The 24,534-nt window shown below is 39.3% G+C and overlaps 1 protein-coding gene across 5 annotated transcripts in view; it reads left to right on the top strand.

Moving 5' to 3' along the window:
- The first annotated feature begins 450 nt into the window (after positions 1-450).
- The window catches only part of CDH13 (cadherin 13), a 516,835-nt gene continuing 492,751 nt past the window's right edge, over positions 451-24,534 (top strand). For 4 of the 5 annotated variants that reach the window (XM_074881610.1, XM_074881609.1, XM_074881612.1 and 1 more), the window contains exons 1-2: positions 468-545; positions 17,624-17,671. In XM_074881610.1, the coding sequence (XP_074737711.1) occupies positions 501-545; positions 17,624-17,671 (93 nt within the window). In that variant the 5' untranslated portion in view covers positions 468-500. Of the gene's footprint in view, positions 546-17,623; positions 17,672-24,534 lie in introns of all 5 variants that reach the window. The other variant, XM_074881611.1, reaches the window with a different exon arrangement.

Here is a 24,534-nt window from a genome sequence, read left to right on the forward strand (position 1 = left end):
TCTAAGGCTTGGAAGTAACTAAAACTGCAGTGGTCATTTTTTTGATTTATAGAAAATAAAGCGTACCTTATTAACATTTTAATAAAGAGAATCTCTTTGCAGCGGTGCTCAGAGTTGCCCTTATATCTCTCTGTGCAATTCCATTCTCTAAAAGGGAAAATACTGTTGAGATCTGTGAGGCGTGATTTGTTAGACTGAAACTAAACACACAAATACACCAAAGCAAAATGCTTTCTAAAGGTGCTGTGTTTGAGAGGTGCTTGCCCAATATGTGTGATGCAAAATGGGGATGCTTTGTGAAGAAATCATCCTTGTAAAGCCATTGGTTCTGGTCATCAGACTCTATCCAATGCTTTAGTGATGATGCTGCTGATCTATTTGGGAAGTTGGCTGGCTCTCAAGGCAGAGTCTCTTCTCAAAGGCTGTTTCACAGTGAAAATATGCTCAGTGCAGCCGAGTGCATGAATGAAAAAGCCTCTGGTACCTTCTAGTCTGGCAAAATGCAGCACAAAACTCAACTTACTCTGTCCTTTCTGCTGTCCCAGGTAAGAAATATGTGGTTTTTTCCTTGCTTTCTTTCATCTTCCCTCTCTTGTGCATTTGGATTTGAAAGTATTTGTAATTCAGGTCTGATTTCTGAGTAATTATACATTGCTTGAATTACTGTTGAAAGATGCAAGATCTCTGCTATAAGCCAGTTGCTAGGAATGTAGAATCTCATAGTTCCTTGATTTACAATTACAACAAATTTGCTGTGTGATATATAGCATTTTTTTGTTTCCCTTCAGGAAGGGTGGTGGGGGGAATCTTTCAAGTGTCACGGTTGCAGCTGCAGCAGCAATATTTTCTGTCATATCAAATGCTGCAACTTTGATTTGCCTCTTTCCTCTGTGGCTTTTGCCGGGTAGTAGGCTTATAGGCTGTTATAGGCAGCTCACATTATTTATTGCTTTTTTTTTTAAAAAAAAAAAAAAAGGAGGAGGGGGGAATATGGAGGAAAAATAAAATCAGACCTTGCAAAAGGTTCCCTTCCCCGTACTCTCTTGATAGATGTGTAATACTCTGTTAGTGACTTGCTATGTAGCCTTTCTCTTATTAAATGTAATAGATCCCCCTCTGCCAGAAAGCAGAGGAAAAAACACCCAGCCTTAACAACACGGAGCTGCTGCTGCTGTCTGTCAAAGCAGAGACTCGCTGGGCTCTGACTTCTCGCTACCTTCTGGTTGCTCTCTTTTCCTCTTGCTGCTGTTACAGGGCTCACTTTTGGGAAGCTCTGTGGAGGTTTGAAAATCCTTTGTTGTTGTCCAGCTTAAATGCCTCCGTCCTTCTTTTGTTTTAGGAGCTCTGTAAACTCTTGCATTTAGTGACATTGACACTGGCATCCTGTGAACTGAGTAGAGATAAAAGTTAATTCCTTTTTGACTTGCGATTGAATGGTTTTGTTAACCCTTAAGGGGTTGGTAGGTTTTAGAGCGTCAAACTAGTGCTTGGGACACTGAGTCTGTGCACTTGTTTGTGTAACTGCAATCTCCATCAGGCATTTAGTCTGCTTTTCCAAAGGATGATAAGGAGAAAAATAGTGAGGGATTGCTGTTGGGCGAGCTTTATTGCTGAGAGGAGATACACCAAGAGTAAGTAGGAAGCAGTAGGGTGAACTGAATGCATATATGCTGTGGATCAAGGCTAGAATATTTGGGTCCTGGCTTAACCTGATGAGTAAAAGCATGAATGTGGGTGGCTGAAGTTATGGGACAGTGGGAGACTCAGTGACTAGGGACTCATGAGCAAGCACACAGGCATTTGGGTGGGTTCAGGATAACAATCCTGCTGCAGGGAGTGTAACAAATGAAAGCAGCTGCGGTGGGCCATAGGTATGGTGCCTGAACGCACTGGTGAAGGATGAGTTTGAGGAGTCGGAGCACCATGTGCTGGTGATATACACAGAGTTTCTTGCAGGGCCTCCCTTACCCCTCAGGCTGAGGCTCTGTGGGCTGTGTAGGAGGGCTGGCCAGTGGGCAGCTCGCCAGCTCTGCTGAGACTGGCTGCAGCGAGCGGGCATGCTGCTGCTCCAGGGGAGGGCTGAACGGCTCCCCGGTGGGGCTGGGGATGCCCGAAGGGCTCCTGGGGAGAAGAAGTTGTCAAAGTGGGCTGAGATCCAGCCTGGAAGGGCAGCTGGGCTGGCAGAGCTGCTGGTGAGAGGCAGTGCTCAGGGAGCAGAGGGGCTGGGGAGAGAGGGCACAGTGTAAAGGTAACCTGTGGATATACTGAGCTGGTGCTCCTTCACCTTGGGCTTGAGACTTGCCATCCGGACTGCAGTTTGCTCGGCTTCCTCTGTGTTTTCAGTTCTTTTTTTGTCTGTCTTCTCTCGGACACTACTGAATTAATCAGCTTGAGTTTGGATTTTCTTTAGCAGTCCCTTGTAGGAAAAGCAGTATGTGTATGATAGAGGACAGAATTCGAAGGCCTATTAAATCACATTTTTTTGACATCAGTATCTACTTAAAATCTGACAAGGTGCAGAACACCTGATTCTGAAAGCAACTGTGCACTTTATTGATAACTTTCCGCAATACTTCAGAGTTTCTTCTCTTACTGGGCTGAGTTCTACCATACTGCAGGGCTGAGCTTGTGGTGCTTTAGCATTGCTTTGTATTTCAGTGCTTAAACTGCCCCCCACCTTTATTAGCATATGTAGCTTTTCCTGACAATGTCTCTACCTGGTGATTTAACACATCTCCAAGTTACTTCATAGATCGTGTCTAAGAGTTAATGAATTAGGGAATGAATTGGACTATAACAAGGAAGTGTACGTAATTCTGTTTTCAGGTGTAAGGTGGTCGAGAATTGGCACATAAAAGTATGAACTGAAGATGACAGCATGCTAGGAAAAGGGAATTACTGAAGTGCTGTTTGGCTTTTCTCTTTGACACACCACATGCACAACTTTCATGTGACAGGAAAAGTAAACAGAAGAATGTGAGAAACAACATATTAAACAAATGCAGCCATCTGGCTGTGTAGTGGTTGTAACACATTTTGGGATTTTTTTTGTAAGTTTTCTTTTTTTCTCCCTTAGCAGTAACAATAATGCCTCATATAATACAGTGCTAGTGGAACCAGCAAAGCTCAATTTTGGTAAAATGATTTCTAAGCAGTAGCAATCTACTAATGCAATACTTTCTTTGGAAGTAGAACATAAGAATAACTTTGTTTTGAAGTAATGATAGCAAAGTTTACAGTGTAAAAAAAGTTTGAGGAAAGTCTTATGTTCATGAGAACATGAACTGAAAAAAGGTTTATTTTCTATTAAAAGATCACTTCTAAAATTAGAAACGTTGGCTTTGTGTGTTCTTGATCTGTATCTAATGCAACTGCATTTCTAAAACATAAAAAAATTGCCTTTTGAGGCATTAGAAGGATGAGGATGGGGAATCACTTTTTCATCTCAACAAAGCAGCCTATTAAGTATGTTTGTAAAAATTGTGGTAAACAGGTTGGTGATAATTTTTTTTTCTTTTGCAAAGATTTAGTCTACTACCAACTGTTTGTCCTGTTTTCACCAAGAGGAAAACTGAACATTAGCTGCAGTAGCTGAGGAAGATGTTTCAAGTAATCCTTTAATTCAGGATCACCTTTAAAACTACAAAGCATATCTGTAATATACAGCTTTATTGATCTGAAGCCGACAAGAAAAACTAAGTGTACTCTGGTAGCTTGTGCAGTTCACTATACAGTGTGCAGTAAGCTGTAAATACATACAGATTTTTAAATCTATCAGATCAAACTGTTTTTTACATTTTTCCCAAAGGATAATTTCTAAGGCCTATATACAAAATATTTGTTTTAAAACAAAAGTTGTTCACAGGCTTGCTTTTGTATGTTATGCATTTCATGCAGACAGATGAATCAACATAAAATTTGTAAGTAAAGCTTACAAGAGAAGAAAAAAAAATAATTGTTTTGATAGCTTTAACAATAACTGTCATGTTCCACTGGGTTGCAACTAAGTTAATTAGAAAAATGTATAGATTTTACAAGCTTTTCATTATAGTGAGTAGAGAAAATTAGTCCTAAAACTCTTTCCCCAAATGCATAGCCCACACTGCTGCATTCTTAAGCTTTTATTTTTTCAAATTTCTCCAGAAGAGGGCTCCATGCACAGCTTGAAAGTCAGGCACCCATGTATTAAAAGCAAAAGAAATTTTAACAGCTTCAGGAAAAAAGAAAAATCTTGCTCGCACAAAGTCTCTTGATATAACATTAAAGATTATGCTCAAATTCTGACCAAGTATTTCCCTGCTGTATAATGTTGCTGTAGGTCTTATTTTTTTTTTGAGACTGCTTATTATTTGAGAGTTCTAGAGAAAAAGTCCTATATCTCTGGTGCTATATCCGAGTTGAAAAATGTTTAAGAAACTCAATTGCTAATTATTATGTATAATTATTTGTACTGATGACCATTTTGTGAGCAGGCTGATGCTTTCTCCTGACAGTTTCAAGCCATCATTTTTGGTCCCATAGTCAAAAAGATCTTCTACTTATATATCTCATTGAAAAGATGGTGTCTCCCAAAACAGAGCCATTCCAGTAGTCATCCTGTGCTATTTGTCAAATATTGGCTTGGAGGGAAGGTTGGTCCCTGGTGAATTAGTATGACTTTAGGCAATAGCACTAACCTTTTAAAGATATTCTTACATAGGACTTGACCAGACTCCTTACTGGGTGGATTTGTTACCATACATGAGTGGAAACTGGTTGTGAAAATGCTCCTAGAGTTACGGTGTTATAATTACATACACTTTGTTGTGTACCACTTGAGACTCTGTCTTTCAGTTTAAGATGTAGCTCAGGCAATATGTTGGGAACTGGTTTCTGCTTCTGATGATCAAAAATTGAAAAAGGTTATTCTAGCACATGTAATATCTCCGTGCTGTGATCCTCTGGGGGTTATTGACTTGATTTTTAGTGACTTGTCAGCTAGGAAATGAGTATTTCTAAAAGGTATCTCAATAGATCAGTGCAACAGGAGCTATTAGAACTATGTAGACAGCAGTAGTGGTGCCTGTTCAAGAAGACATGAAGTTCTGCCTTTTGTTTTCTTCCTGTTTGTTGTTAGATAAGTAGGCTTTTCCCATTAATGTGTAAGATGACAGCTGTTACTGTTATACTCTTTCTGCATCACTGCTGGGGTCACAGCTCTACTCTTCAGCTGCTGGGTTGTACCAATGTGCTGTGTGTCAGGATTTTGACCTCAGGTTTCAGAGTTCCTATGTCAGCATAAGCCTTTGAGGAGGAAAGGGGCTTCATCTGGGTCTTGAGATGGAAATATGAGGTTAGTGGGGTTTTTTAATTGTTTCATGGAAGTGATTACTTCATTCCATCTTTGACAGGTACAAGTACCAAATTCACTTTTTTGTATATCTCTAGTATTCTAACCAGCAAAGCTTCATCTTTGCAGGCAAAAAGACAAATCTACCATGTCCACTGGGGAGGAGAGACAGAATGAGAGAGATTTATCATCCTTAGGGACTATGCTGTAGCTATTCCCAGTTAACTCTGGATGATATTAGTGGGTTCTTGATCATGGCCATATGGTTGCACTGTGGCCTGCCCTAATCACCAGATGGATGAGACCAGCCCAGATGGGAGACTGTTTTTCTGTCACTTCATGTGTCCTGTAGCTAGCACAATGTTAGTATATACAAATCAGTAGGATATTAAATGCCAAAGAGGAGTGACAAATAAGACTTGTTTTATTAACCACTGTTTCATTATTCAAAGGTCTTGGAAATTTGCCCACTGCTTTTTTGTGTGTGTTGTGATGTGGACAGTATTCTCTGTGAAACGGAAGAATCTAATTCTTTGAAAGCCTTACTGTTTTGTATGATGAGAACTCACTCATTCCACTACTAACTTATCCAATATTCTACTGTTTTGCACCATTAATTTTCTTGGCTAAAGAAAAAAGGAGGAATTTAAGATTTGGTTTGATGGAGCAGGTTAAAACAGTTCTAAGAACAGACTAAAATAAATATGAGTTATTAAGAGTGGGGTGGGGTGAATCTTTTCAGCACACAGTAGTTATCAGTATCTCTAACCACTTGGAAAAGCTGATTAAGGTGTTTAAATAACTTCTGTGAATATCCATGTATGGATGTCTAATTTGGTATCTTTATGGGCCTTGTTTTTAGGGAGCTGAACATCCACCTTCAAGTTTTTGAAGTGCCTCAAAATGGGGCACCCATATGCAGCTCTCTGAAATGAATAAGTTTTTATTGCCTGAGGCTCCTCAGACTCCATTTGATAAAGGTTCTACTCCCCAAACTATAATTTAAAAAAACCCAAACCTAATAATAGCTATCTATTTCAGTCTAAACTCTTTTGTTCTCTTGCTGTGAGCAACTAATGTTTAATTTCTTATTGGTAATGGCAATATATATATTTCTAAAAGCAAATATTTAATTCCCAAGAACTTTGCAGTCTGGTATGTAATGAAGAGCAAATAATTCCTGTGTGTATGAAGGCTGTGTTAATAGGAGTACAGACAGAAAGTGAGTTTCTAAAAGTTTGAAGAAATGTTTAGCAAATGAGTAATCATGGCAGATGGACCTTGTAGTACTTGTGTGTAACAAGGACCCAAAATGCTGAAAACCATGGGTTCTAGGCCATTAGGCTGTCACAGGCCTGTTAATGTGGCTGTATGCAAAGAAATATGTAGGCATACATCTTGAATTTAGGATAAGAGATGGTCACTTGCAAATATCTATACCTGTAAGCTTCTCTCAGCTATTACTACTTGTGTGCTGAAGACTACTGTTGAAGGTTACCCCCTTTTCCTCCCCTAAGATGTGTTAATTGTGAGTGCCCCTTATCTGCTTCAGGGCAAAGTTGGCAAGCTTGTCTGGAAACACAGCTGGGGGAGTACTGATTCCAGGCATTAATGGCTGTCTGCCATGTGGACAGTAGCACATCTGTGGCAGAGGTAGAAAGAGGATGAATGACTTCTCATATTGCTTCAAATCAATCCATAAAACTGTTAGCACATTGAATTTTGTTTGAATTGCTATGGAGCAAAAAAGCATGTTACAACACACTTATTACGCTGATAATCGGCTCATCTACTTTATAGACACTTAATCTATTTCTTTTCATTGTCTTGGCATAACTTGGAATTGCAAGAAGGGTTTCTGTGCAAACTGTCTCTAAAGAGGAATCTTGGAGTGAAACATAGGGAGTTTTGAACCCATAAGAGTAAAATAAAAGCTGGCAGCTGTCCATGGAGTCACTGTATAAAGGCAGAAATTCCAATCTGCTATAAATTCATTTGGATCCACTAGGGAGCTATCCCAGCATGCATGAATTGGGAGTATGATCCATAGCTTGTATAGACAGCATATGAGGATGGAGGCGGGGGGAAATCATGTCAAGTTGCTCTTTCCCCTGCCTGTTATGGTTTTCTCGATGTAAGATGGTCTTTAAAGTGTCTATTACATTTTAATTTAGAGACAACTGTTGATAACTGCTTGGGAACAGAGGAAACCCTGGGAACAGCATTCCCAAGATCTTGCATTTTTCCATAGATGAACTTGCTGGCTTTGAGTTCCCCTACTGCCAAATACGGTGTATTTGTACATTTCTCTGGAGACAGCCCTCTATTTTCCCTGAGGAACTGCGTTTTATCAGACAACAAACAGCTATAACAAAATGTGAGAGCTGAACATAGCACTGCTCTATAGTTGACAAAGCAGGAAATCCAGAGCATCTGGTACTTTGCTCTCTCAGTGAAAGGAGATGGAAATAGCCATTAGAATTGGATGGGTATTTCCTTCCCCCTTAAACCCATTGTTTCAGAGCTCTGTCAGAGGAAGCTGAGCAATTCCAACTGCACTACGCAGCAGGAATGGATATCTGAACTGCAGGTTTGAGCTGTTCAGTACGGTTAGGTAACTGGCCAAATTAAAAGGTGTTCAGTTTGACCTTCTGCCAAGATAAGATAACTGGTCTTGCAAGTGTCAGGAAGTCATGGCTATTATCCATCATCCTATTTGGGTGAAATGCAAAATGAAATCCTGTGGGTAAAGATAAATGAGAATGAAATTAAAATAGAACAATATGTAAAAATCAGTTTTGATTTCTGGGCATTTGTATTGGCCTGCTACCTGAAAGTTGTATTGTGTGTCAGGCTAAGTGGTTCTATTCTTCCAAAATGTCTTTTGTTTCATAATTCACGATCTAATTGAACTAACTGGACTCTACTCATAAATCAAGATTCATAGAGTTCATTGATAATCCTATCAATTTATTGTTACGCAGCTCTGACCTGAACACTAAAGTAGTTAAGATGATATTTGATCACCTTTCCTTAATATGTGGTAATATCATTGCAGAAGACATTATTCAGTGGGACAAAGCTGTAAGGATGCTAATTAAAGCCTAGCAGTAATGGGAAGGTACACCTTTTTGCACCCACTTACACTACTGTTCAGAAATAGATAAGACTGACATTTGCTTCTATTTTCTGAATCATTATTTTCTTCTAATGCTTTTAATTAAAAGATCCCATTTCAAAAAAATACAATCTCCAGTTTTAAATGTCATCAATAGTCTTCCCTAATTGTTGGATCTGCGCAGTTTAGTTGTCAATGCAGAAGTGTGGCATTCTGTGCAGTGAGGATATTGATTATTGCAATCTAACAAAAGAGCAGCTCTTTAGGTAATTTCAGATACAGTGTGTTACGAGGAAATAAGGTAAGAATGCTGGGAATAAATCATGAAACATGGAAATGAATTCTTGTTTTGCATATCTCTTGACTTTAGCTTTCTGAGTTTGCAATAGCAAAACACTGCTGCTCACACTAATATAGTAGTAGGTCTCCAGTGGACATGGATTGATTGCGTGTTCCCACGTTGTGTTATCTAGGTGAAGGATGGTTAGTAGCAATGCCATGTGCTTTTCTATGGCGTACGTCCTGGGAGGCTTACATGGCTTCTATTACTATTATATCTGAGCACCCTGCAAATGGTAATGAATTTATCCTTGCTTCCCTAAAATAAATGCTGAGTTACGACAGGAACATTATTCTGAAATGGGAGACAGCCTCCAACATCTGCCTGTTTCAATGACTTTAGTTCTATTATCTTAGTTGAGTAATGATGTAGGCTGCTGTCACTTCTGCTGCTGGTGTTGATTCAGTAGTGACAGTTCATTGTACTATAGAAAGATTAATTCTGATTGGAGGGACCCCAGAATAAATTCAGTCTTTAGGCCAATCAGAAGCTGGTGTATGTAGTACTATTTTAATAATGCTGCTCAACTTTCAAGAATATAATTAGTTATGATTTGCCAAAGAACTGCCAATCTCTATACAGCTAGGATTTTGCATCTAGAGGAAACAAAGAAGAGAAAATGTTTAGCTAATCATAACTGCACAGAGTTCTTTTAGGCATAAGGAAAATGGAGTGTACTCGCTTACAACTGGTGTTTATGTGATGTTGCTGGCAAAATGATCCGTTGGAGCAGAGGAGGAGGATGAGGCTGGCAGTGCTATATATACTTACAGCATTTACCACCAAACAGTTTGGGGTAGAAGAGAGGGACAGATAATGTATAACCAACTATACTTCCAGTGCTTGGGCAGGGGAGAGGTGCTGAATCTTTCTACTGCAGTGTGACATGTAGTCTCAATGGCAGAATATTTCCCCCAGCATCCGCTCACTAATAAAGGTTTCCATCTTCCTTCCTTTCCTCAAATTAGGGGAGGCAAAGCTACCAAAAACTTGGGCTCCTCTGGTAGGAGGTGAGCTGCCTGCTCATGGCTATTCCACTTCTCTGTCTAGCTTCTGAAAGTGTGATATGCCTGTCCTAAAGTGTCATTGTAGTGAGATACACCTAAATGTTTGAATTCCTGGGGGGACAATGACGCATGGATGGACACGTTGTTACAAGCCCCGAACATGAGAATCTGTAGACTTGTATGAACTATTGAAAGCTAACCTCTGACTCTTGTGGAACAGCTGCCTCTTCCCATATGGTTGTGTCCCTTTGAAATATGGATTCGCTCTTCTTTCTACAATTTTTAACACTTTTGTTCCTTCATGAGTCAAAGGCATAACAAGCACAGAACCTGTCTCTTGCTGTGCATGAGAGCTAAACTTTGATTATGGGTGGCCAAAGGAGTCTGGCTAAAATAGAAACTGACTTGGTTGTCTGCCATAATTCATGTTGAACCTGAACAAAATTGTTTTTCCAACTTGTTCTTGACTTCTGATTTCGGCACGCTCTGTGTTTGTGGAGTCTAGCTGGGATATGAAGGAAGAAAAAGCAATCATGCACAGCACAAGTGGTTCTTCCTGCCTTACCTCCAGGCTGACTGGAAGCATCAGCATTCCTGTAATTTCCTTGTTCAAATTACTTTTTCTCTGTTCCACTTCATCTGCTCAAAAAAATTCAGATAGTCTGAGTGTCTTTAGTTTTTCTACTCAAACTTTTTTCCAGAACTTTTAGTGTTGAGGGAAAGGATGAATACTACTTAGTACTGTGGTTTGACTTCACTTAGATGGGCTTCAACAGGCCCTTTTGAAAAGTCCATCCCTGTTCTTGGTGCTTATAGATGTTTTTATTTTGGTGGTAGATGAGAAGATGATGGAGATTTTTCCTGTAGCATGAGGAAAACCAGACACACCTGAGGAGTCACTTTCCTTTAGCGTTTTGCATAGGTCCTGGTTCTTTTCACTGGGTAATATGCAGATTGCCTAGATGTAGTACAGTGTTAAATTGTAACCTTTAGCTAAAGGTGGTAGGTAACTATAAGCACTGTACTGTTAGTAGTTGTGTATATGGCCCCAATCTTGTGCATTCCTTGGTATGTTCATATTGCCCTACTCCTGTGTCCCTCAGTCCCTGGAGGCATCTGCACATGTAGAAAAGAGAATTTAATTTAGCTGCCCCATAATGGTTTTAAGTTGATCTCTTAAAGCCAACTAGAGAAGTGCTGGGATAGTTTTTTAGTAATAAAAATGCTGACATAGCTGATGAATTTCTTGTCCCTTTCCTTGGCTGGCTGAGGAATACAAGAAAGAAGATCAAACCTTAACACACAAAAATTGAAGGGGAAGCAACACTAAGGGAGAAAGAAAACCAAAATGGTATTCAATGCCCTGTAACTTTTTACAGCTGTTTAGGATTTGGAAAGCAGCCCTTTATGTTTGTGATACAGTTAACAGGTGTATACAGGAATGGAACACAGCATCTATTCCGATTCTGCTTGATTTCCACATCTTCATTTACACAGAATCTTACCTGATAGTTTAGGCTGACATCCATATCCAGAGCTCTTGCTTGTATCTGGATCTGAAGTTGTTGGCATTGGGAAACAGCAGTTCTTTCCTCTGTTTTATGCACATTTGTGTGTGTATCAGCATGCTGGTTTATGAGAGGCAGGAAATTTAATCCTTTGTAAAACTCTGTATTTGTTTCCAGCATTCATTAGCTGCCCAGCCACAGAACTCTTCTCTTGTCTACATTTTATATTTTGGTGGGACTTCTTTATTATCATTTGTTGTATGTCTTAATAGACAATATTTATCTCTGCTGCTTTGACATTGTTGTGTTCATGATCATTAAATCCATTCTACTGATGCTTTGGGAAACTTGTTACCACACAGATGAAATAAAACTTAGGAGATACCTTCTTCTAATTGACTAGTTGGCTGGCGAGGGAATGGGAAAGGAGAGAACGGAGAACAAGCTGGGTATAAGGTGTGAGGCCAAGCCAGCCTTCATTGCAGGAGAGTATGCTGCAATTTCTTTTGAAACTGTGTCACTTCTTTAACTGGCCAAAATGATGTTATGTATATCAGAAAGGTTGTTTCCCACACATCCTCTGTGTAGCACAAGCATACTTTTTAAGCACATACTGGTGGAAGTGAGTATGTCCAAGAGAAAATGACAAAGTGGGAAAAGACTGGGGAACCTGGGAGGGGAAGGGATAACTATTACTTCTAGCAATAACTATTAAGCAAGCCCAGATACCAGGAAAATCTGGGCAATGTCTTGCTGAAATGAGTATTATGGGTCAGCTGTTATGAGTTTTGTCAGATTGTATGTGATTTCCCTCCCTCTACCACTTTTGCTAATATATAATTTCACAGATGTATCCCCTGTCTCTTAGAGGCCAGCTGAAGAGCAAAGATTAAAGGGAAGAGAACCTGACTTCAGGCACACTTACAAACTAGCTGTTAGTTTTCTGCAGGTTCTTCCATGCTTAAAATGGAAACAATCCTCCCGTGACAACTGAGCATACAATTCATGTACAATGGATCTACTTTTGACATTGTATTTCTGGGGTGTTTGCAGGACTCATGATTCATCTGGCAGTGCTTGAGTTTAAGCACTGATAAAGAGAACAACAGCAGAGTGCAAATACATTTGACCTTTTAAAACATTGGAAAGAAAACAAAAATTGTAAAACAGTTACTTTGCAGTTTTTCCTTGTACATGTGTAATGACTGCAAGTAAACTAGCATTCTTATTTCTGCCTCAGGACCCTGAGTAGCACAGAGGCTTCTAGGCCTGAGATCCACTGTTTTACACAAGGATAGTGTGTGTGAGTTGGCCTGACACTGGAGTAGAGGTACAAGTCAACTTTGATTTCTGTAGTTCAGGTCTGCTGCATCCCAAAATCTTTACTGTTTGATAAGCTATGCTTGTACAATTGGCATTCTGGTCTTGGTTCGCTTGCCTGATGGGCAGGAGTCTGTATTTCAAATGTGAAATGTCACTGCAACTGTCACTTTAAATTAGTAGTACCAATACAGAAGTAAGGCTCAGGTACCTGTGGAAACTTTCTGTCAAAATCCTTAGCTAGCTACAGCCTTAGCTGCGATGCAGCCAGCTCTTAATACTGCTGTGAGTAACTTAAAAAGTGAGTAATTCTATGGGTGCCTTATGGTGTAAATACCCCTGTTCAGTTAGTGCTGCAGTGGGCTCGCTGCAAGGTTCAGTCTTGCCCTGAGTTAACCCCCCAGAAGAGCTGGGGTTTTTAAATAGCAGCGTGGCTGAGTCAGGGGCATGCCAGGCCTGTTATGCTGCCACTCCCCATGTCATGACTGCTCCTGGGGTGTAGTTCTGATTATGGCTCCAAATATGATGGGAACTGAAGATCTTCCCTCATTTTCCTCATAAAACTGTTGTTGATTTGTGAGCACATTCCTTTGCTTTAAAATCACAGGAAGTACATGCAGTACATCTCTCAGCCTGCAAGCCAGAGATATACACAGTGTGCAGAATTTTGTGCCAAGCTCTGAGGGCAGGGGTAGGTTTTGAATGAGTGATAAGGGTAAACTTTTCTTAAGCCTCTTTGGGGAAGAGAGAGAAGGCTATACAGCACCTGGGGTAGGGCTCTGATCTGGTATTGCTACAACTATTTTTAGTATTTCTAAAACTACTTTGCAGTTGGTGCAATGGAATTTGGATGTTTTTTGGGTCTGGAGCTGCCTAACTAAGCAATAGTCCTTCCTTGATTCATTTGTACTACCCTGCTGCCCATCATATGCTGGTCAAGTCCAGTGCAGCAGGGAGAAACATTTTTCCCTTCTCATCCCCCTTTCTTATTTCTTGGCTTGCTGTGTAGCTGTCTTCTGTGGATGTGGTTACATGAATTTCAATAGCAAATCTTGAGCAATCCCCTTAAATAATGATCAGCATGTCTTTTAATTTGCCTTTCTTCCAAACATTTGTTGTCAATTGGTAAACTATCTGATGAGCTAGCTACCTTAGCACCTGTAAACAGATCTCTCTGTTGTTGTTCAGTGCTATTGGCAAGGCTTCTTGCTGAAGCAGGGCTGCTGGACTGGAAGGTGTGTAGTACTTGTCTCCCTCTCTTAGGCTCCACAAGAAAGTGTGACTGCAGTTTAATGTGTAGAAAGCATCCTTCAAGGAAGGGATTCCTTGATATTCTCTCTTATTTGGTAACTCTTTGCTGTAAAAGATGTAATTAGTCCCTGGATAAGCAGCACTAGTACATCAAATTTGCCATCTTTCCCAGACAAGGTTTTAACTGTTCCCTTCAGAGTTATGCTCCTTTTTGCTTAGTCTCCTTCTGGCCCAAGGCATCTTACTTGTGTAACAGCCTAGCTTTGGCTGGACAAAAGTAGGGCAGGCAGCTTTCTTAAGCAATAGCTGTGGCTGTGAGTGTCCTTAGGTTAAGGAGGGTTTTGAGCTTTGGCCTTCTCCTTGCACAGCAAACTCCTAAACTCCTTGTAGACTTTGATTTCCCCCCCCCAGCTTTTCTCTTCAGTCTGTGCTGCTTCATTAAGAATTTGATTTGTAAAGCAGTGCCTTTTCTCACCAGCCACATGCATAAGGCTGACCTTTGGCTTGAATGTGAAGTTTGGTGGCAACCTTGTCCCATTACCAAATACAGTGTAAATCTTACTGACGAGATTTCCAGGCAGCTGTGGCTGGGGGGATGTAGGCAGGGAGTGTGTCTGAATGACAGAAGTAATTTCTGATCTCTGTACTTAGCACTGAAGTACATGCATCAGCAGGCCCAGGAAAAAGCGGATTATTTCTTGCTCTTTCCCTTGCCCTGTTTCCGTGTGGACACCCTCCCTTGAGCTGGGACTTGCCTTGCTGTGTTTGGCTAGCATGCCTGGGGCTCAGAGCCCCATCCCCCCCGGCACCAGGGAATGGCTGCTGGCCCTGGTAGGGATAACTGCGCTCACAGCACTTGGAGCTTTTGACTCTTAACAGCCTCATCCTTCTTGAGCATCTTGATTTCAAGTGTCTGTTGAAGCACTGTAAACAGATTTCCTTTGGTTCTGCAGCACTACATGCTGTGTTGCAATACATTTTGTCTACTTTAAAGCTGTTAGTGATTCATTACTTTACCGTTCCAAAAACCAATTCCAAAGGGATCACTCATCTCCCTAGAGCAGTAAAGATATTTTCAAGCTGGCTACACAGGGCTGTGGCAGTGTTTTTGAGACTTGCCTGGTTCAAATCATGAGGCAGTGAAACTGCCAAAGGCTGCCAGTTCAATGGAGGATTGCACACAGATTCCATGGGTGGGAACTTGCAATATTATTAGACACAGCTAATAATAGTTCCTCTTGACTTCTGAAATGTCAGGATGGTCTTGTGAGTAACTGCACTTTGGAGAGCATTAACTTTTTGTTTGCCACCAAGTGTAGTCCTGACATGTTCAATGCTGCATTATACTTGTGATAAATAAAGGAAGTATACTGGAAACCAGGAGTCTGTGAATTGACTATCTGTCTGTGGATTGACTAGTGTCAAGATCTCAGAGTTGCAGCATCAGTCTGGGGACCCATGACTATGTCCTGTGTGTGTACAATGACTAGAAAGATGAGCTTCTGCTATCCAGAGATTCCAAAGATTTAAGGAGCATGCCTCTGCCTCATTTTCCCCAGCTGCAAAGGGCTTTGAAACCTAATAGTGTGAAATCTCTAGTGTACTATTAAAAAAAGTATGTGAACAAAAAGAAGCAACTCTGATTTCTTTGAGAGGGGTCAGTTACTGTCTGACAGACTGTCTTAGAGTCCAGTCTCCAGGGTTTCTGGAGTTGCTGAGTATAGACCGATTGGTCTGGGAGATAGAGCTGGGTCTTCTGGCCGGGAACAGTAACTTTGCTTTGCAGAGAAAAAGTTTTCCAATTGCTTTGTGAACCAAGTGAAACCAAAAGGGAAAAAAAAAAAAAATCTGTAAATGCTCTGTGGAACTAAGTTAATACTCTTTCTAACACTAGCCATTTATTTCTTTTTGCTGTCTAGTGCGTTCGGCAAGGTACCAGCAGCATGTCTCCAGCTGCAGGATTTACTGTAAGATTTTTATGGACTGCTGGAGGCCAATCAGTAAGGGATTTTGATATGTTGGCTCCAGAGTGGCAGAAACTGATAAATGAAAAAACTACAAAAACAAGTTCTTAGTCAAAAATGCTAGCATTTAGAAGAGTGAGAAATTAAGCCATGAGCTTTTGGGTCCTTTTGAGGATATAACTAAAACCATAGCTCTGAGGCAAATGAGCTAAGTTTCAAGAGATGCTGGATACTTTTTTTCCCCTCTTCTTGCGATTTGACTGAAGTTGGGGCACTTGCCTCTTGTGAATACAGAGCTGCCTGGGAATTGCATGAAGCTGAGCCCTTAGTTGTAAAGCAGTGCAAATACAGGGGAAAGACAGGCGACCCATATTCAGCATGCCTCTTCTCAATTGCCTTTTAGAGCTATTTATTATAGTTAAGAATGCCTGGTGGATGTATCTTTCAAGGCAGAACTGCATCACTGGGGGCTATGAATAACCTTACATAATGAAGGGACCTCATTTTCTGTATGCTACTTTATCTCTAATTTTTATTTTCCTGACTTCTGTGAGGAGTTAGATGATAATAAAACTTAAGAGCATGGAAAACTAAAACTATGAAGCAAGAAAGTACTTTGTGGAAAGTCCTATAGGAAGCCTTGAACATGTAGGATGCAGTCACAGCTCAGGAGCCCCAAATCGCACATCAGTACTGAAAACTCAGGGCAATGTGCCAGGGGCTGGGGGGGGTGTGTGATCTTGGGAAGAGTTTTGTGCTCTTTCTGTTTATTAGAACTAAAACGTTAACTACAGTAACTAGCTTGTCTCTTAATGAAAAATCCATCTCTCTGTTTCTGCAGTGCATCTGACTGTCAGCATTTAATCCTTGTCTTAAAGATATGTTGCAGTCTTGTGATGATGAAGATGTATTTGTAGTGCACTTGGGGAGTTGTGGTTAGCAGAATGACTTTACCCGAAGGGGAAGCTTGACTGTTGTCATTTTGTTCTTGTTCAATAATCTGAAATACATTGTTGACATCAATGCTTTACTAAAAGTAAAATAAGATTAGGATGGAGGGGTTTTTAAGAATATTTTCATTTTTTCCCATCTGAGGTTCTTTTTTTCCTCAGGAGTACTCTGTCACTTTCTTTGCTTGGCAACTTAAATCTTGCTTGTGAGCATTTAAAGCAAGTTGTGTGTTACAAATCTGAGAATAAAACCAGAAAAGATTTATCTTGTAGTAAGTTCTCTTATTCTTCCTATATTTACTACACCTCATCCCCTCTGCCCTCTAAATCATGATAATCAGACACTGAAAAACATATTTTATATAAGGATCCATGTGAGTCCTGGCAGATGGACAACAGAATCCTCTCAGCTGCTCTTCACCATTGCTGGATAAACCCCATCTTGCACAGACTCTCGGAAGTCATCAGACTGTCCATTTCAAGTTCATCCTCCTTTGTCATCCTGATGGGCATTAATGTGCAAAGGCATTCGGGGAATTATGGAATGAAATTGTAGGTATTATTAGAGATGCAGTGTCAAACAACTCGGTAGCACATGTGACAATTGCTGGATCCATGTTTCTGTCATGCTTTAAACTACTTGAAAGAATTAGGTTCCTATCCTTTCTATGTGCTGTCTGTAGTTAGCTGTGATCAAAGAAAAGACTGGAGGTGGTCTACTAGGAATGCTTCTCTCCTTCTGCATGGAAGAACAAATTGCTACAGTTTTCTTCTTCATTGGAATAATGTGTTCATCTACTTATTTCTGAGCTCAGTCAACAACTCTTTTTTTGCAGAGGCTTGGTGCAGACATTAAATTCTTCTCTGATGGCTCAAACTGCCATGTAAGTCACTCTCTCCCATTGCTTGTAGTCTTACTCTGAGATGGTCTGAGGAAAGAAACAGTGAGAAGTGTTACCTGACCAAACTTCCTCACGTGACCAAGTCGGTGGTCTCCTTTCTACATGTAGTATCCTGTGCAGCCCAGAAATATCATATCATTAGTGTCCGCAGTGAAATATTAGCTAAAAGTGTTACATCAGATAATTTGAAGCTTACTACTGCAAATGGATTTGTTTGTTTCTTTTATACCACAATTCAAACTAGAGGTTAAACTGCATAGCTAAGGATTAGTTATTTGAATAATATTTCATCAGACTTCTGTATGTGAAACACTTGGTAAGAAACAAAGTAATATTGGCCAATATGAGTGATACAGTTTGAATATGAATTTGTATTCATGGCAGCCATATATGTATATTAGTTCAATACTAGCACTTTTTTCTTAGACTTCCATGTTCTAGGTGGCATGCAGCATTTGACTTGCAAGGCCCTGAAAAGAAATGCTTGATCTTGAAACTTTGTCATCATTTTGGCATTATACTTGAGAGCAATGATTGTGATGTTTCTAAAAATCCAAGATGTATATCTGTGAAGCATAAATAACAGTTAAACATTTTGTTTATTTTCTGCTTTTAATATTTATGGTATTAACAGAAGATAAAAAACAGATTTTCTTTCTCCAAGGAGTCCTTACAATTCAATTAAGCTAGGATTTTGTGAACAAAACTGATTTGAAAGAGGGTAAACCTCCCTGAGCTTTTAGGGAACACACATATGTTTGAATGTCCTTGCTATTCTCATAACTCTAATCACTGTAAGCTGTAAGCCCATTCAAAATATTATCTAAGCACTGACAACATCCTCAGTGTTAGTACAATGTATTAATAAAAGTCTTTTGTGCAATCTCTACTCTCAAAGACGAACCATCTAATTAGATGACCTGCCTGAAACACACGCTGATGTGTTTCTGTTTATTAAGACACAGCAAATTGCAGAACTTGGATTTTGTTTTTGGAACCTGAATGATCTGGAGATAGAAGCCTTTCATGGTAGAGAGGGGAGGTGAAATGTGAAGGCATTAGGTACTGCAATCAAGAGAATACTATGTGTATGCATATACACATTGTGCGTATGTGTGTATATATACATGTGTGAAGGTATCATTAATATATGTAGGATTATATACACAATGTAGGTCAAGCAAAAACAATGGTAGGCTTTGTGGGTTTTGTAATGCTACAATGGCTTTTTTACTCCTGAAGGTAATACTTCATTTGTAACTCATTATTCTCTTAACTTATATTCATACCTTTATATAAAAGTTCCTAAACTTTTAAAGAAACCCAAACAACCAAAAAAAACCAAACCAAAAAACCAAACCTGGACTCAATTTGGGCTTCACTTCAAGTTCCTCTAAATTGAGTCTAAGACATATAAAACCATTCATATAAAATCCAGTCAAAACGCAGTTATGACTCCTGCTCTTGTGTTTTGAATCTGTGTGTATTTTTGAACACACTTAAACTCACATTACTGGTATGAAAGCAAGTGCTCAAATAAGCTGTTTTGAAGAGCAAGGATTGAGTGTCTTCATATCTTCAAAGTAACCTAGCTCAGCTGCATAGCAGACTTGTGCATTTACACTTGCTAAATTCTTACAATGAAAGGAGTGATAAAGAAACAACAACTGTGGACCAGAAATGTGCATGGAGTAGTTTGAAGGACTGGTCTGTTCGAAGTACGAATAAAGACTTGCCAGGTTTGATAGCCTTTCAAATATCTAGTCGTTATCCTAAAGAGAACTGTTCAGGACCACTTGGATTCTTTCCTTCCTGTACAGTTTTAGCAGGCTGGATCTGATCCCTTTTAACCACAGGTGCTCTCTGTCTAAACGTGCAGCCTCACAGAGGGATTTCTTATTTTGACAAACATAACTCCTATGACTTATACAAGCCCAAATCCTTTTGGCTATAATTCACGAGTTATCACTTTAAGATTCTGGAAATACTTGTTCTCAAGAGAATAGTGATGTGATATTTAAAAAGAGCCTGAAAGCAAAGTGTCAAAACATGTGCAGACCTTAGAGATGCATCAGGTATAACTATATGCAGAGTAACTTAGAGCAGACTACAAAATGGTGTTTTTATTTTCCCCTGTGGTGCAATGCTATACCAGAGAATTGTGTATAAAGGAGGAAATGGAATGTGTTTCCTTTTTTGTCCTGCTTTTAAATACAGTGACATGTCCTAATTTAGACCTAATTTTCATTCCTGTAACATTACTTTTAATAACGTCTAAAGTCCTCAGAATTAATTTGACTGGAAAAATTCCAGAAGGACTTTCAATTTTTCTCATTAAAAACATTATAGATGTCTTAATTAGGCACTGTTATTAATGGTAATATTACTCAATTTAGAACTACGCACTTAAGATGTGGTTACCTCTAGCGTGATTAGTCAGAGAAGCTCTGCTACGCAAGGATGCACACTAGAATTTTGAACAGTTAAATATTTAGAGTCAGATGCTCAGCTGTGTAAATTGTGGGGCTACTGTGACCTCAGTGGAGCTAGACTAGTTATTCATTAACTGAGGATTTGCTATCTAAAGTTATAAACAATCATTTCTGGCTGATCTCCCTCACTATTTCTCCCTTTTCCTTTCCTGTGTTTGCTCATTTTTTCTCTCTCTAAATGATGTAGTTACAATAAAATAAGTTTATGAAGTAATACATATATATTCTTGTCTCCTGTATAAGCTGTTTGATTGCTGGAATTAAGCTGGAGCCACTCTGCACTTGTATTTCTTTTTCTCCATGTTGTCCCAGGGGGTTTTCACTGACTTAAGTGAACTTGCCTCTGATTTAGAACACAGTTTGAGGACCTTTTCACAGTGCCTTCAACTCTAATGGGCTCTGTTACAAGCTTCAAGTTGCAGTAATTTGCTTTACTTGGTAAGGACCTTCTGCTGCTACATGTGAGGGTAGAATTAGGTGGAATATTTTATTTGCTTGCCTAGACACAGATTTATATAAACTTTTAAAGTACTCTGTGGACCAGTTAATGTGTGTATTTTCCTGTTAGAAGATTGAAAGGAGCTATTTAGATTTACTATATTTGTGCCTGGCTTCATTAGTACAGAAGAATCCACGACAATTTTCAGTTCCATAATTACTGGCTGTCACTCCTGTTTGATGTTACTTATGTTTATTGTGATTGTGGATGGGAAAGGCTGTTAGCTACATTGGGTATTACATACTGCTCTGTGACTTTAATTGGGGAGCTTGTACAAAATAAAGCCTGTACTTTGATTATCATCAGGGTATAAGAGTTTAAAAAAAAAAGACACACCCCAACCCCAAAATCCCACAACAAATGTACCGTCTCTTTAAACTATTTGGAAAGTGAGGTGTCTAAATGAAATTGAATGTAACATAGCAAATTTTTGTATATTCTGTTACTCAGTAATCCCAGTGTTTAACTTCCAAGTGTTTTCAACGTGTAAAATGTTGCCTTAGCTGTTTACAAGCTCACTTGTGTGGCAGAAGGAGATCATCCTTACATGACCTGTGTGAAACCTGGACTTGTCATCTTGCAGGTAGTTTAACCATGAAATGAACAGTCATCATGCTTTCAGGTTAAGATGGACAGATGTGCGTGAGGCTGTTAAAGCAAAAGGCATCTGGATATATAATTGGTATATGGGATAGTACTGAAATCTCAAAATGGTACAGACGTTTGCATCTGTTCACTGATGTATATAATGAAGAGTTATTTGGGGTAGTAGGGTGTGAAGCTTAAAAGGAACTAAATGGCTTTTCCTTTAATAAATCATTTGAATACAGCAGTGTCATATTTTATTAGCTTGTAATTTTGTAAAAGTTAAAATTGAGCATAATGTTGCATATAATTCTAGAACATCTGGTAGCAATATCTAGTAGCAGCTGTTTAGTACCTGAAATATAAACAAAACATGATTTTATCCATAGTTGTCACAGTTAATTTTCCTGGAAGTACTAGTTTTGGAGTAGGTACAGTAGGAAAAAGGTCTGGTTAGAAGAAAGAATGGGTGGAAAACAAGATATTGTTCAAAACTTGATCAAATAGAACACAGGATTGCATAAAATCTGGACTAGGAATAGTGGTGTGTTTTATAATAATTTTTTCCTACTGAAAGAAAAGAAAACTTTAGAAGAAATCATGAAATGAATTATAGACCTTATATACACTGTGCTTTAGTACTGAAGTGCATTGTATTAACACAATTTTAACAGATCACAAACTCTTCATACTGTTTTTTTCAATCCCTACTCCTATAGGGGAAATTATCCAGTGCGTTGACTGTGGTGATATACATATAATTGCATTACTGTCCCTTGAGCACTAGAAGGAAAGAAAAAAAAAAAAACCCACCCACAAACAAAACTGAAAACAAGAAAAATGAGGTGACAGCAGCGTTTTTTCACTTGCTGCTTTTACTCTCTTGTTCTAACTTGGGATTCAAAGGAAATGTGTAGGCTATGTTGTCACATGGACTGGAGAATAGACAGAGAAAATGTGCCTTTGAGCTGCTGCAATTTGGATTGCAACCTCCAATACCACCCAGATACCCTGTCTGAAGGTTCATGTTTCAGGCTTTCTCTCTCTTGTCTCAGGGTATCAGATATATTTGTTCACTGAAGGTGGGAAGATGGGGTAGCATCAGTTGCAACCTGCTGAGGCTCCCTTTGACATGGGGAATTTTTCTTTTTTTTTTGACATGGGTACTGCTTGTCCAGTGTATTTCAGACACCCCTAGTAATAGGAATGTGGTATATGCTAGAACTGAATGTACACAATCAAGCAGCTGTTCACGTGGCATGCCTTTATCAACCGTTCCTTTTAAACCTTGCCACTGTAAGAAGCAGAGATGTTAGCCAAATAATCTGATTTTAGTGTTCCTTGTGGCAGATTCTGGTCATTCTGGAGTCAATGGTGGGATTTATACAGAAGCAGATTAAGATCTCGGACTATTACAGAGCACTAAAAAAAAAAATTACATGTGGCACTAGCATATTTTCCTTTTCTTTTGATGCCCCTTTCCTGATTCCTCTGGGGTGTGAATTCTATTTAGGGCACCAACAGTGTAGCAATTCATTTATCCAGTAATGTTTAAACTGCCTGTACAGAATATTATCACTTCAAGGATAGAATAATATTGATATTTGACACATTAATAGATTTTTTTTTTTTCGCTCTGTATTTATGATAAGGGTTCCTGATGAGGGCAAATGGTTAACTGTGATACCGGCTGACTGTTTTTTCTTTTCACTTCCTAGTAAGGACACAAGAGGACTCTTTAAGAACATGAGCACAATGAAGTTTATTTCTGTCTGGGGCATTGTTTTTTTCTTTTGATGTTTATTTCCAGCGGTGATTAAAAGTCACCTATCCAGCATCTTGATCTGTGCCTACCATGAGTCTGAATATATGTATTGCAGAACAAGTAGATCTGTGGCTGTGTGTGTACAATTTTTGATTCATTCTAGGCACATTTAACTAGAAAAATTCCTTATTTTCTGTTACAATAATGTGATATTTTTAATGGATGTTTCAGGTGCTTTATCTATAAGTTGATTTTAAAAACGTTATGCGGTATGGATGTTCAAGTGTAAATAATTTATAATCATAGCCTCATGCTGAAGGATGCTAAATATCAGTAATTTTGTATTATAATTCATTATGGATGACATTCTGGTTCCCAGTGGGCTGATTGTAAAACTCCCTTGGCCTTGGTAATGTCAGGATTTCACCATAAGTGTTACCTAAAAAATAAAATGATGACATTTCAATTCTTACCTAATCTAATTAATCTTAATTAATTGCATAATGATTTTGTATGTCATGTTATTCTAAAGGCTTGGAAGTGCACCACAAACTGACCTAAATCATGCAGTTTTTGACTCATCAATGAAATATAAGTTCTTGTATGTGCATACGTAGGGTACATGTATTCATTTCCAAGTGCTTATAGGATCTTGGCTTGATTGTCTGTACAGTGTATTTCCTTGCAACTAAACCTTAGTTGTGGCTGTCTGGAATATGATGCTCTTTCAAACAGAAAATGCAACAAATCATCCCCAGGTTACAGCTACTTCAGCCTGAACAGGAGAGTTCTCAGTCTGTATTAACAAATTAGGTTCCTGTCTTGGGAAAGAGGAAAGTGTGGATTTGAGTCATCTTGGGATGGAGGACAAAATGGAGTGTGAGTGAATGCTCTTGGCTTTAGACAAGAAAATAAACAGGATACAAACCTATTACCTTGTCATTGTCCTATGTCACTTGGAAAGATTTGATCCCCTGAATGAGGAGGAGTAGGTCACAATGAAAGGACAAGATTAAGTCTTCAGTATCTCAAATGGAAGGAGCTTCATCCTATTGCCCTTGAGGTGATGTTAGCTGTTCCCATACATGCTAAGGACTGATCTAGCACTAGCCAGGTATCTTGCTGTTGTCTGTGTCTATACTATAAAAATTGTCTTCCTCTGCATGTGGAATGTCTGTTAGAAATGGTTTCTGCCCTGTGTTAATTCCCAAATGTGCCAGGGTACTGTTAATGGGAGCTATCTGGGATAGCCCAAGAGGTTTTGCATAGCAGCAGCTGTCTCTAAACATTTGCACACTGTGCAGACTTTTTATTTCCTCTTCTTTGTGCTGCATCTTCTGGACTGCAGTTGTGCCTGATGGCTCCCTGTGTAGGAAACAAGAGACCATAGATATCTCTGGGGCTCCTGGGTTCTGGGGTTGTGAATCTGAAAGTTAATGGGACTCTGACCTTTTCAGTTCCTTATAGCCAATAGGCCTGTAAAAGGCAACAGTTGCTTCACTTC

The sequence above is a fragment of the Strix uralensis genome, chromosome 12, assembly GCF_047716275.1.
Source record: "Strix uralensis isolate ZFMK-TIS-50842 chromosome 12, bStrUra1, whole genome shotgun sequence".
NCBI lineage: Eukaryota > Metazoa > Chordata > Aves > Strigiformes > Strigidae > Strix > Strix uralensis.